Genomic DNA, 14158 nt, shown 5'->3' on the forward strand with positions numbered 1-14158 from the left:
TGCCACAGAAATACTCTATTATTGTAAGACCAATCGGCTCTCAAACATTTTCATGTCAAGGACCACCAAATTGAGATTTATTTGGCCGTGGACCCCCCATCAGATTTTTGTGTGTGCCATGGACCCCCAGAAGAGATGATGTAGAAGAGAAGATGATTGTGTTAAAAAAACAACAACATTGACATGAATCAACATTTTCAAGATGCAGATGTACACCACTTGTATCTCTGCTATTTATGAATAGCCGACCATTAAATGGATACAGTGGTTAAAAGGATTGTGATGCTGTATTAACAGTAACACCACTGGCCTAGCAGCCCGGACACCTACAGGCTCCATTGTAGCCTGGGTTCGAGTCCCGATCCTGACGGCCTTTGCTGCGTGTCACTCCCCATCTCTCTCCCCGTTTCCTGTCTAACTTACTTCAACTGTACATGCGTTGCACAACCGCAACGCAGCACAAATGACATGCACCAATCATTCTCAGTCCTTCTGTCCATGTCTATTTGTCTTGTCAGATGGACGGCAGTGGGTGGAGAGAGGCCTTATTAGAACCCACGCTTCCAGGTTCCATCCCTGGAGCTCTACTGGTGGAGCTGTTGCCCCCGCGACCCGACTACGGATAAGCGGTTGAAGATGGATGGATCATGTCAAAATGTCATTGATTGAACAGCTGAACTCCTAACTGCTCCTGCATAGCAGGTTGGTTGGTGCATGGCTGCATCCTGTGTGTGTGTGTGTGTGTGTGTGTGTGTGTGTGTGTGTGTGTGTGTGTGTGTGTGTGTGTGTGTGTGTGTGTGTGTGTGTGTGTGTGTGTGTGTGTGTGTGTGTGTGTGCGAATAATAATAGACTAATGATGGGAATTGCGCATAGGAAATCATAGATATCAACAAGCCCTAATCTCTATGAAAACACACAAACACAAACTAAACATTTGCTAATTATCATGACGTTACCTCACCATCATATGTAGCCACGATGCATGACGGACGATGTTAAACATGGTGATCATATGTCACAATATAACATGTAGAAGATTCTGAGTCATGCTCAGATGTGTAAGCAGCTACAGTACATTTCTTAAATAGCACAAGCTGTAACATTAAACACTCAAAGGATGGCTTGCATTCTTACAAAGCTCAAAGGTCTACATGAGCACATCCGTGCTCCACATGGCTGACATACTGTACCAAAACTGTGTTTCTCATTAACTCGTTGATTATAGAACAATATAAGTGTACAGTAGAGTTCACGGTGGCAGATAAAATCAGATTTGTATCCAGATTGGAATCACATCGGTTATGTATCAAGTCTGAACAGCAAAAGAAACGCATGGAATCAGATTTGAATCACATTCCTATGTGGTTTTAAATGTGATTCAAATCTGATTTGTTTCAGTTTGGACACTGAAGCCTCATTTATACTCCATGGCTATCTATTAGAGTTGTTCTGATACCGGTACTGGTATCGGGTACTGGTATCAAGTACTCGTACTCGGTATACTCGGAAACCGGCCCAGATACTCTGACCCGTCACCCGAGTACCAAAACATCCAAATGACACTATAGGCTGAACGAATGCAACCGGAGCAAGTCTCTCTACAAGCATAATTATATTGACAACTGACGAGTGTAGATCGGAGATCCATCTGCATCTATGAGAAAAAAGGGGGTAAATATAAGTTGTTACTCAGCAAAAATAAATAGTACTCGGTCTGAAATAATTGGTATCGGGTCAACTCTACTATCTATGGGGTTATGTTGTTTAGCACACACCAATGCAGTTATAAGAACACGTTGTCTGAACGAATACACACTTCTGGTCTGATAACTTTAGGACAGTCAGTCTTAAAGATCACATTTTGAGAAACAAATTTGATTTGCCTGCATCACCAAAACTTGAACTTGAGCCTTAATCTAGTGTAGCTCATTGCAACCTCTCTGTAACCTTGGCGGGGGGGGGGGGGGGGGGGGGGGTGTAGTTTGGTGGTTAAGGATAAAAGCGTTATGATAACATCAACTGCCTCTACTGGCATATTTATACACTACTGTACAAGGCCATACATGCCATAGTTGTCTTTTCATGTTCGTTTTACTTAATGCTTACTGATTTATTATCATACCTGGCGAACGCTATCTTTGGCCTTTGTTCCTGAAGGAGCTCTCTAGCTGAGCTGCGTTTGCCAGCCGTTTGTTTCAATAAATACAACGACGACACGCAGCTGTGGGGCGAGCATGAGCAGACAGGTGGGAAGGTTGAGTCATTATAGACACTTTTATTCCTCTGATGACAGACACTGTTATGTCCCCGGCCGGTACCACGTAGAGAGATGCACTCTAATGTGTTCTGTGTAGACCTCGCTGTCTGCTCGCTCACACTCCAACAAACGTTTCCCAATAGACTTATGATGCTTTTCCATGACACCAGTCTGGCAACCGAACGGAGTCACTTATTGAGGAATGGAAAATATGGTGTACTAACTAACTGCCATGGCAACGCGTGGTGTGCCGTGGCAGACAACGCTTGTAAAAGATCGCTCGGTAGAACATCTGCCTGCATCTGCCAGAGAGGAGACTCGAGTTTGTCCTCCCTCTGCAAAAAGTGTTAAATTGCTTGTGTCAGAAACCATAATCGGTTATCACAATACCGAAAGAAAACCCTCAACGGTGTTTACGGTGTCGGTTTTTTACAGTTAAATCATTTTAATTTAGGAGAGAATAACACGTTACGAAGTGAACCGCGTCTGCCATGGGTTTCTGGAGTCTTTCTACAGTATAAGCACATCTGTACTTCAGATGAGAGTCTAAATCTGTTACCTAGTGGATGTGACTTAACTTACGATTCTCCCCCTCTATATGACGGGAGTTCTGAGTTCTCGGGTTTCCTCTAGTGCTGTTAGTGCACATGTCTCCTGTGTAATGTATGCACAGCTCAGCCTCTGCCAAAGAACACACGGAATTTAGAATACAGGACCGAAACGGTCGGGACAACAACCTATAGTGGCAACAACCTGAGGGCAGGCATTCCACCCTAAGTGGGGCGAGTGGTCCCCCGCTGGGTGCTAGCGTTCTGCGGGTCCTTGAGGGGGTTTCCAGGTGGTCCGCAGCTAAATGATGCAGAGTTGATAACCAAATGGACCCTTATTTAAATATATCTTTAACTCTTGAGAGCGTAAAATGAAAGTTGAAATGAAAGTTTCATTTTACGCTCTCAAGAGTTAAATTATTGAGTGTAAGTCTACACAATTAGAAAATGTATAATAATTGTTATTTTGATCAATGTTTGCCTGTTATCTCTCCTAATGATCAATACAGCATGGAATATTATCCAAGGACAACAAAACATTCTAAGAAACGTTTTAGATCTGAGAGGCTAAATCTCATCAAATGGTGGTCCGTGGCTCATAGCAGAATAAATAATGGGCCTTGGTATGAAAAGTGTTCAGAAAACCACTGGCCACAGTCAGCCACACAAGCCTGATTTAGACCTTTTCATGTCAGGGACTCCCAAATTGATATTTGCATTTGGCCGCAAAACCCCATCTGAAAACATCTTGTGCCAGGGATCCCCCATACGTGCACCTCTTTGGTACCACAGCGTCTCAAAGGCCCTTATTAAAACAGGGCTTCCCGAAACAACCTGGTCACAGTGGTCAGGCACTGATTTACATCAGCTAACACAGGACGGCTACTCAAAGTCACGGACCTTCCCTAAAACACCGTGGCCAACGCTCCACACGTCCTCTAGACTCCTTCCTCTTGGCTCCTATAAGCTGTGGAATATACTCCCCCATTACAGTCAGATGGTCAGATCTGCAGACTCACTCCCCCATTTTCCGCCATATAGTCTCTGAAGACTCATCACCTCTTCAGACTCCACCTCACGCTCTCTCTCTCTCTCTCTCTATCTCTCCTTGTTATTTCCTTCTTGTCACCTTTTGATAGATGCTAGTTATTATGTTTGTTACTTGTTCACCTTTTTGTTATTTAGAGATAGATTATCTATGTTTACAGCTTGACCACAGATGTCAAGAATGTTATTTAGATAGCATGTTGTGTAGATGGATACTAGGTTTGATGTTTGCCTGGTATAGGGCTTTCCTTTGAAGCACTACATGCACTCCACTTATGTCACTATATTCACCTTGTTGTTTGTTGACTAGGGATCATGCTTACACTGATTTACAATTAGAAGTTGCCATAGATAAGCCTACATTTTAATTGTGAATTTGACTTACCCAAAAAAATAGCCAATCCACAATCACACAACCAATGCAATGTGTTGTGAGTTTGTAGATCTAATGGGGGTGTGGGGAGGGGGGGGGGGGGCATCAGCCGCATGCACACACACGCGCACAATGCAAGTGAGTTTCACATGTTCACTATTTTCATCTCTGCAAGATAATGTGATCTACTGTAAAACGTTTTGTATTACAGTATCCATGAAATATATTTTAGGATTTACCTGATCTTCCAGTGTAGCTATAGTATTTCCAATGTTCCATTCTAGCTTTTTAAGAGTCTGTGATTAGAGTGAAACCACTCCATTCTATAATTTACCTCCACAACAAGATGTCTTAGCATTGTTTTGACGTGCAGGGGTCGGTCTTGGAGATGATGGATGGATGATGATGGATGATTTGATGAAGGTTTTTGTATACCACACTGTGGAGTGTGTCAGGTCTCGCCACAGTGGGAGGGGCGCGTCTCTATGGCAACCAGACAAGCGCCGGCGCGGCACGCCCACGGCCGTGTCATAGACGCCGTATACTATCCCAGAGCAATCAGCTGCGCCTAATTCCAGCCACCGCCCGTGTTAGCAATTAACGACAGACGCAACCTGGCACCCTTTATAAACGACCCTCACGTCTAGCAGTATCACTCGCTGCTACACACCAAGACGCGCAGGCAGCATATGCCGTCCACTTGGCGTTGGATGGTAAGTCCTCACTGCTCACCCTTATGGATCCAGACATTTGACCTAAACACATTGTTTGATCGCTTGTACCACCACTCAATGTACGCTTGTATTCTCACCTTATCAGGCTTGTAGGAGTGGGGCTGAAAGCACACACGGGAGTGTGTGCCCCCCATAACCAAGTGTCGCTTGGAAAGTGGTGCATACCGGGAGACCCTCCTGACTCGGATCGGGGACGAGTAGCAGAAGACGGGACCCTAGTATCCACCGGCAGACCACAGCACGTTAAGGTCACAGTAAGACAAACGTTCTTTCACTATCACACGTTGACTAAGAAGAGGCACTTACCGACACTTGAGAAGCTAAGGATAAGAAGAACTGTGAATGAAGAGCACCTCGTTGATGTTGACTGAAGAGCACCTTGTTGATGTTAACTGAAGAAAAGACGTATAGTTACCTGTGTCACACTAGCGCTGAAGAATGTGAACGAAGAGGATCTTGGTGATGTTTATCCAAGGCTGCACATTCTAGTTAAAGTGTCACCCTAGCCCTGTGAACGAAGACAGGCCGTTTCTGTTCAGTTAAACCTGTAAAAGACTTTAAGTTGGCGAGAGCCGCCCTTACCCTGGTGAAAGAAGACCAAGGCTGTGATTAGAAATAACAGTCACTGTTTCTGTTAACACATTGGCTGCCGTTGTCGTATCGACACGGCCACCCAGTAGATAGAGAGAAATCAGAGTATAAATGCTTGTGTACCTACCTGTTGGCCGAGCCTAAGGGGCCCTAGCGACCATACTCACCCGGTCCCCTTACCAAGTACTTTTACTCTGATTACTCACCAATATGTATCCGAGTACTTCTACTCAAAAGTACTCTTCTTAGCCCTGTGGATAGAGAGAGTTACCTACCGTGATACCTACCTCCGGGGGAGCCTCCTGGCCCCTCTGGAACCTGGAAAGGAAGAAGAAAGAAAGTTACAGAAAAGACTAGTTGGTAGAATTGCCCAGACCGGAGTCTCTGACCGCATGCTAACCACCCCTCTCATCCTCTGCAGTGATAATTCCCGCCTCAGACCCGGGACTTCTTGGAAGAGAATATTGTCTGTATGAAAATTCTGATGTGAAACTGACTTTGTTTGACCTGAACTGAAATAAACCCAGGGGCGCCACCGTGCGTCTAACCCCTGATACTGCACTCTGAGTCCTGTTTCCCACCCGACCTCCCACAACACGAATCGACACGATTTAATTTGTGGCCCACAGAGTTTGTGCTTTCTTGACATGGGCTATTAAAGGAGGATTTGAGTAGCAACATAACATCAGGTACAGTTCTGTACGTCTGGGCTCTTCTCAAGTCTTCCTGACAGACGTTTGAGCTTCACGCAGTGTTACTTTTGAAAAAACCAAGCAAGCACAGTATGTCCAGATTTTAGTGTATGTAACCCAATGTTTGTCCCAACACAAACATGTGTAAATGCTGTTGACAATGGATGGACAATTTTGAGTGTTTGTGTAAACACAAACATTGATGATGAAGGCGAGGAGACGCAAATTGTGATTGGCCGGAATGAGATGATGTACGATGTGCCGTGCGCCCCTCACTTCACACGGGTGTGATTTTTTTCTACACAATCAACATTTTGTTTCTTTCAGTTGTATAGTTTATAGTTTACAGTAATTCTTAGAGCTTAAATTGAGCAAAAACCTCAATTGAAATAAAATAAAAATAGAATAGAAAATAATGAAAGGTGTATGAATAATACAATCCTTCCTCCGTGGATTATTTGTTTTACAGTGTGGTTAGCTGTTTTACCATCACTACACCTCTCTCTGCCTGTCTGTCATTTTAATGAGCTTCCTGACACAAACATCAAGGTGATTGACAGGCTACAGGTGCCAGCAACGCTTATCACAAACTATTTGTTTGTGTAAGGAGGAATGATTAATCTCTGACTAATGTTATATCGTTTTCAAACTGGCGTATTACAAGAATGGCGAAGAATTTTGACAGCTGTTGCATATTGTTCAAAAGAAAGCATGTTGTTGCCCATGCATCATTATTGTTTTTGGCAGCACATTTTTATTTTAGTTTAGTTTAGTCATAGTCTCTTGAATAGTTTTCACATTTTAGGCACCGTACTATTTTTCACTTGCCGAACATTTTTCATCTTAGTTTTTTTTGTCTACAAATTCAACACTGCCATGCATGCATGCTTTGCACATCTTTGACTGTCAATGGCCTTTGTACCACTTCCACATTTAGCTTGTCTTCCTGGGTGACTATTTTTAAACCCATCCCCCACAAGTCTGAGTCTCTGAGAATCTAACACAGTGTCAGGTGTGTCTTCTGACTACTACTACTACTACTACTACTACTGTGTTTACCAGGTTGAGACCCCACTTTACTCTGGAGTTGATGGAAGACTGCCCCCCCCCCCCATTGAGCTGCATATACTCTACTACTGGTACAAGCCAGGCAGCAAAACGTTTGGCATCTATGGAACAATATAGTTACTGTAAAGTGTAGGCTAACGATTCCCAACTGTGGACTGCGGCCCACTGGTGTGCCGTGAGGGTATTGCAAGTGAGCCCCCCAAATAATTGCACTAAACGCTAATAATATAATGATAATTGAACATTAATATATAAAAATGGAATACAAATGACGTGGTACAAAACCTTTAAAATGTTGTTTTCACCAATACATGGGAACTTAAAGTATACTATGTTAGTTCAGAGTTCCATTAATCCAAGCGACCAAGCCAGAACACGATTGATTGATCATTAAAATAAACATGCTCTGAAGATGCACACGGCCCTCCATCATTGTCTCCACCAGGCCGAAGGCAGCATGGGGGGACCGGGAGTATGTTTTGCGCTCAGTCCGTCCGTCTGTCCGTCCGTCCATCCGTATGTGTGTGTCCGTCCTACCGTCCGTTCGTCTGTGAACAGCGATTCACTGGCACCGTTGGCTTGATCACAGCCAAACTCACTGTCTCCCTGGATGCCAAAGCTAGACCTCTCCCCTAAAGTTTTCACATGGGCCTGTTATAGCGCCACCAGGAGGCCAATTTTTGCTAAACCATTTTTTGGACGGTACACCTACAGATTTTGTCCAAACATCACGCAAATTAGTACACAGTCTCTCTATATAGCCATTACACGTAACGGGTCTTTCAGATTTCTTATATATCCTGATTGTCTAAGATTGGCTTCAAAAGTTCACAGTAGTACTCCATTTTGAACTATAAGTGCCGCAAATCATGAACACATTGTGTGATTTCCATGAACTTTCGCACACACAAATCAGTCTCATGCTTTAACTGGCCTATTTGTGTTTTTATCTATAACTGCACCGATCTGTGTAAAGCTTTGTATGCACACTCCCTAGAGGCCAAGGACAAACCTTTGCCATCATGTATTTTTCATTTTTTGGTTATTTCTCCTTCAGATTTTATCAAAATTTTACTCTAATCAACATGATCTCTATAGTCACGTGATCAAGACAGGTCTAGTATTTATTTCTCATATTCCATCCTGATTGGCTATACATAATATATAATTGGCTTCCTAAGTTTTCAGGAGTGGCCCGTTTTGTACAAAATGCCACAAATCATGAAACTGCATGTGCTCGCATATTTAATTCCAACTAGGCTGAGGAAGAAATGCCACATAAAAAACAAACAATGCAAAACGCTCCTAGTGTGGACTGACCTCATGCTGACCTCATGCTTCCTCCTATGCATGAGGAGTCCACGCTGCTTCATTAGACTGTCTCTTGAGTGTGGCATTGCACATTTCGTCTGTATTTAGAGAGCACAGCTAATTCCATATAAAGTGAAATAAATAGAGCAAGACCTTATTATATCCTTTTTATTTAATGATGCAACAACTTACAGTAGCCTATATTGTATAGCCAAGTATCCGTACTGTAGTTTCAGATGCAACATTGCAGGATATGGCATGCAGAAGACTGGGCACTTCATATGACTGGGCTTATTTTCCCTCAGAAAACTGGGCATTCATTCATGCGTGCTTTTTTGGGGGGTGGATGGGAGAAGACACTCTACTTTGGTATATTGTAGACTGTAGAGAATATGCCTATATTGGCCTGAAGCTGGGCACTATCATACAAGACATTTGTAATTCTCAGAAAAGGGCTTGGAAATATTTTGAAATTGATTTGAACAATTTCTCAGCTCAGCCTCCAACATGTTTGTGCACTCACTGATGTTTAATTCTTATCAGAAAGCTATAGCCTATGGTGTTGTCTGTTGTGTATGATATGATCCTACTTTATTCAGCCTACTTTTCCCGCTCTGCTGCTCACCTAGAATTTAAACAGCGGATGTTCTATTGCTGTGAAAGTGGGAATAGACTCCTAAGAAGACTCGAGCGCAATAAAAATGTAGGCGTCAAAAAAAAAAACTTTCTCCCAACTTTTTCTTCCCGTCCCGTTCCGTCCTCCCCACACACAACAACGACCAATAACAGCGCTGCCTCTGGCCCACCGACTCCTCTGATTTGCCCGCCCCCGCTGTCCCGCAAAGTGAGTGACAGCAGGCGCAGGGGGAAAGGTTTGTTCTCCTCTAACTCTCTCCCCCTCTCGTTGGAACTTCTTTTTGGGAAGGCCTCTCCCCTCCCTGGCTGCTGTGAGACCGTAAAGAGGGGGGCAAGTTAACCACCACGTCTCTGCTCGGACGGAGTCTCGGCAGAAGCAGGATACTTCAGACTAGGAGCGCAGAGGAGAGCGCAGAGGAGGACGCAAGTGGGTGAGAAGGGTGTCCCGTCCCTTTTCAACGTTTATCTGGAGGAAACCCCCCACTGAACTACTTATGGCTGCTTGAGCAACAAAACGATACCCCCCCTCTCTCTTTTCTCTGGCAGTTTGGCTTCTTTTTATACTTCTCTCCTGAGCAGAAGTAGCCACCCTTATCATATCCAGTTGTTTCTTCGCAGAGAAGAAAAGTTTTTTTTTTCATCCACTTGCCCGACCGTGGACGTCACTGACTGAGCGGCGGTCATGGATACCCATATAAGATGGAAAGTAAAACGGAGGTTAAGGGACGCTCAGATGACTCTAGCGGTGATCCTGCTTTTTGTCACATCGCAAGCAAGTTCAGGTAAGCTGTTCGGGTTAGTTAGTTTGAAGATTCACTTCTCTCTGGCTGCGCACAATTCCTGCAGCCGCTCGCAGGCAGGCACGCTTTTTGGACCAGAGCAAAGAAAAGAAAAGGGGAAAAAAAGTTTGCAAACGAGTTCCAGAGTCACTCCGCCCCTCTCCATCTGAACTCATATTTTGCTTTGTATTGCTTTTATCCTTTGGAATTGCTTCATAAACCCCATTGTTCACGTCTAAACTGCCAGCCATGATGTCAGTATTTGGGAGTTACTAAAGGAGATGCCGCAGATGCGCATTCTTTTACTTTGGGATGAGCTGCTATGTTATGGCCCTGGATGGTGGATGGAAGTTGATTTTCTGTGTCTAAACGATTGGACACAGCATATGACTTAGGCTTAGAGGCTATGTCAGAAGCTCTGAGTCTGTCTCAGAACAACTTATATGTCACTGACATAATGTATTTGACTATTTGAGCATCCGACAACTCCATGCTTTTTATAGGCGAAGGGCAAGACACAGCCTGAAGAAATGCAACAGTGTGCTATCAATCTGCCTTAATTGAGTATAACACAATTGGTAATTTGGTACTGATTCAATGGTATGTGATCATACATGTGTCAGATATCAACCATATAAAGAAATCAAGAGAAGTTGACATGCTTTTTTTTTAAATGCACATCATCCAGTTGTAATGGAGACAGTGCTGTTAATAAGCATGGTTTTTTTCCCTCCTTCTTTTAATACACATTGAAGGGATGCTTGCTTTTTCCAGGCATGAGGCCAGCTATTATGAGAAGGAAGGCAGGGTCCTAGCTAGCTTGTCTTAAGTGGAAGGGTGGAGCCGCCTAAAGGTGCAAGACACAGGATGCAATCTGATGCATGTAGCAATTCACACCATGCAGCAGGTTATAATTGAAAGGCCTGCACTCTTTTACCAGTTGTATTATTAACACCAAACTGTTGAGCAGAACATCATTAAATTGAAACGAATTCATGCCCATGTAGGCTACTATACAGTACAGCCTTAAATTAAGTAGGCATGCTGTGTCCTTATCAATTCTATCCTATTCACGACAGAGGTTTCTTTATTGGTATGGGAAACATACGTTTACATTGCCGGAGCTTATCTCTCATTATCTCCAGAGCCTATACTTGCATACAGGAATCGGGTTGCCATGTTGGTTCCCCCTGTTTGAAGGCTGTTGACAGATTCAATGTTGATGTAATGCAGTGGCCCTCAATGTGGGGTCTGGAAACCCCAAGGGGTCCTTGAACGGGGTGGGGGAGGGGGGGCTCCAGGGGGTCCCCAGCAAAATGAGGAACAGTTTGAACACTTAAGCACCATTTAAACAAATATCTTACTCTACAAGCTCTACAAACACATTTTTGCCTATAATGACATCCACAAAATATAGGGACACTATAGGTTTAAGTTAAAAATTCACTATAATTTCACCAGCTATAAGGTGCACAATGAGAGAATGTCAGCTACTGTATAACAATGGCTATTCATATTTTTTCTCTCTGCGCATACAGTTTATACACTTTTTATTTATTTATTGAATACTTTAAACGGTTTACAAATAGTAGGTATATACGACTTTACAATGATCGTTATAATGAAATCACAAAAAAAGCGAGGCTTGTTTCAGTTGTGGTCTTCCTGTGTATTCAGTTCAAGACATTTAAAGACAGACAATAATTAATAACACCCATAAGATCCTCTCTTATGGGGTCCAGTCCCTCCCGGGCTCTCCCGGTATACCACCACATCGTTTCAAATGGGAGGGGTCTGCAACTCGACACGTACCAATTTATGGGGGTCCCCCTTCCTTGGCATGGGAATGTTTGAGAAGCAATGTATGTAGTAATGCATGATAATGTGTCAGGCTGGCTTTCATCCACTACAAGGAGCTTGGTAGGTGGTCTTGTGTCTGCTGTCACAGACCCTGCAAGGTAAACAGATGGCCTGCTCTGTCCACATACCTCAGTGGACAGTGCTATGTCTGCTACAGCTGGGCCTGGATGGGACTGACCGACTGTAGGTCCAAATAAGAATGTGATGACTTGTCTTGTGCATGACTTGACCAGATGCTTCCTCTCTTCATTTTTTTTGGGGGGGGATTGACTGATTAACCCATTTTGGACTGAGGTCGATTAAAAAAAAAGGCTTCTAAACATCTAAAATTTTTCTGAAAAACCCATGTTTCTATGTCAGTGGTGCTCAACCCTTTTCATGTCAAGGACCCCCAGAATTATCTCTATTGGGCCACAGACCCCCATCTCAAAATATGTAGTTCCAGGGACCCCCCAGAAGCCAATACTTATTTCAAAAATAGCAGACCTACAAGCTCGTAGCCCGCCACTCGGTGGCGCGCTATGAGCTTGTAGATCTGCTATTTTTAAATAGCTAAAACATAACATAATGCTAACACCAAAAGGGGTTCCAGCCCAAAATGGCTTAAAGTAACATTACATTGGATACATCAGTGGTTCTCAATCTTGTCAATTCCAAGGCGGACGGACCCCCTTAACTGAGATTTATTGGATTCCCCTCAAGGAACCTTCAGCTGAGGGACCCTGCCTGGACGCCACTTTTCAGAATCATTGCATTACATAAATAAAGCATAATTGTTTAACTATACACACTTCTAGTGTATTTCGAATCAATCCTGTACTGTATATTGAGCTATATACGATACGTTGCTCATTAACGGAGCTTAAACATCTGTGCAATGGGTGGATGCTTGCAGGTCATTTCTGACGACAGAGTTGAACTGGAGTTTTAATGAGTTTGGATGACTCAATCTTATTTTATGCTGCTGGCTGGATTTTAATCGACTCTTAAAAAACCGACCGAATGCAATCAGAGTCTTGTTAAAGGTGATGCTGCTGCTGCTGCTGCACATCCTGGATTGTTACACTTTACTACTCGATTGCGAGCAGCAATTAATGGGTTTTCACATCATGAAATAATGTATGTGTTTTCTTTACAACACACGAGAATGACTTTGATCAAACGATGAACCATGACGTGTTTCGACCATTACACTTGAGATTTACTGCTTGTGAAAGTATCTTATCCCCCACCGGGGGCAGGTAAACAGGGTGGTTATGTTAGTAAGTAGACAGAATTACCACACATTTTGTCAGCAGTTAACGATTCTGAACCAGGTGACCCCCTTTGCTCCACCTACATGTCCAATCACGTTCCAAGCAAGGCTTCCATGTTTGAGACCAGCATCACTATTCACCTTTTTCCTGGGCTGTGTGTGCTCCAGTTCCTGTCGATTTGATCCAATGGAAGCCAGTGAAACTGGTCAGATGACCAATGATATCCAATGAAATCAACAGGAACTGGAGCACACAGCCCAGGAAAAAGGTGAATAGTCACCTGGACCAATGGAACCATTCTGTCACTCAAAATGGACTGTTTGTATAAATGACCTGATTCAGTTCCTGGCACCATAATTAATTAAGTATTTGGATAAGCAGAGTGGTTGATGCTCAAATATTAAGCTATATTATAAATTAATCACGTCCCTCCTCATGTGCTCATTACCCGAATAGTAGCCTACATGATATTAATGAGCACTGCATAGATACTTACATTAGTTCTTTTTTATTTTCCCTTTAAGGTTTTTCACCTTACTGACTTGCTTACTCAATGCCCATGCATGTACAACTGTACTCAACTACAAACAAAGTAAAGAAGAGTAAAAAGAAGGAAACTGTGTGGTCATTGTATGAGTGAAACCCAGTTAAAATCTCCTTATGGTCTGTGCCATCCCTTTCAAGCAGGAAAACTGCAAAATATACTAAATAGCTTGACAATGATGAAAAATGATCATTATGGCGTTCAGGGAACTGACATTCCAGCTTAGTATTCCATACATGTCACTCTGATATTAATGTTTCTTACTGTAGAGTCTGCTTAAGTTTTTCAGGAAGAGATAGTGCACTAAGTACAGTACTAAGGCCTTGTTCATTGCCTTTAAAGCAGTTTTTCAACCAGTGGTCCGGGGACCACCAGTAGTCCTTGAGAGGGGGTCCCGGGTGGTCCCCAGCTTAATGATGGAGTTGGTAACCAAATGGACTCTTATTAGGTCTTTATCTCTTG

General features: G+C 43.2%; 1 protein-coding gene across 1 annotated transcript in view; it reads left to right on the top strand.

Moving 5' to 3' along the window:
* The first annotated feature begins 9553 nt into the window (after window positions 1–9553).
* col5a1 (procollagen, type V, alpha 1) overlaps window positions 9554–14158 on the top strand; it is a 154071-nt gene continuing 149466 nt past the window's right edge. The window contains 1 exon segment of the mRNA XM_083794103.1: window positions 9554–10039. Coding sequence (XP_083650229.1) covers window positions 9940–10039 — 100 coding nt within the window. The 5' untranslated portion in view covers window positions 9554–9939.

Source organism: Protomyctophum parallelum (assembly GCF_964188405.1).
Source record: "Protomyctophum parallelum genome assembly, chromosome: 21".
Taxonomy (NCBI): domain Eukaryota; kingdom Metazoa; phylum Chordata; class Actinopteri; order Myctophiformes; family Myctophidae; genus Protomyctophum; species Protomyctophum parallelum.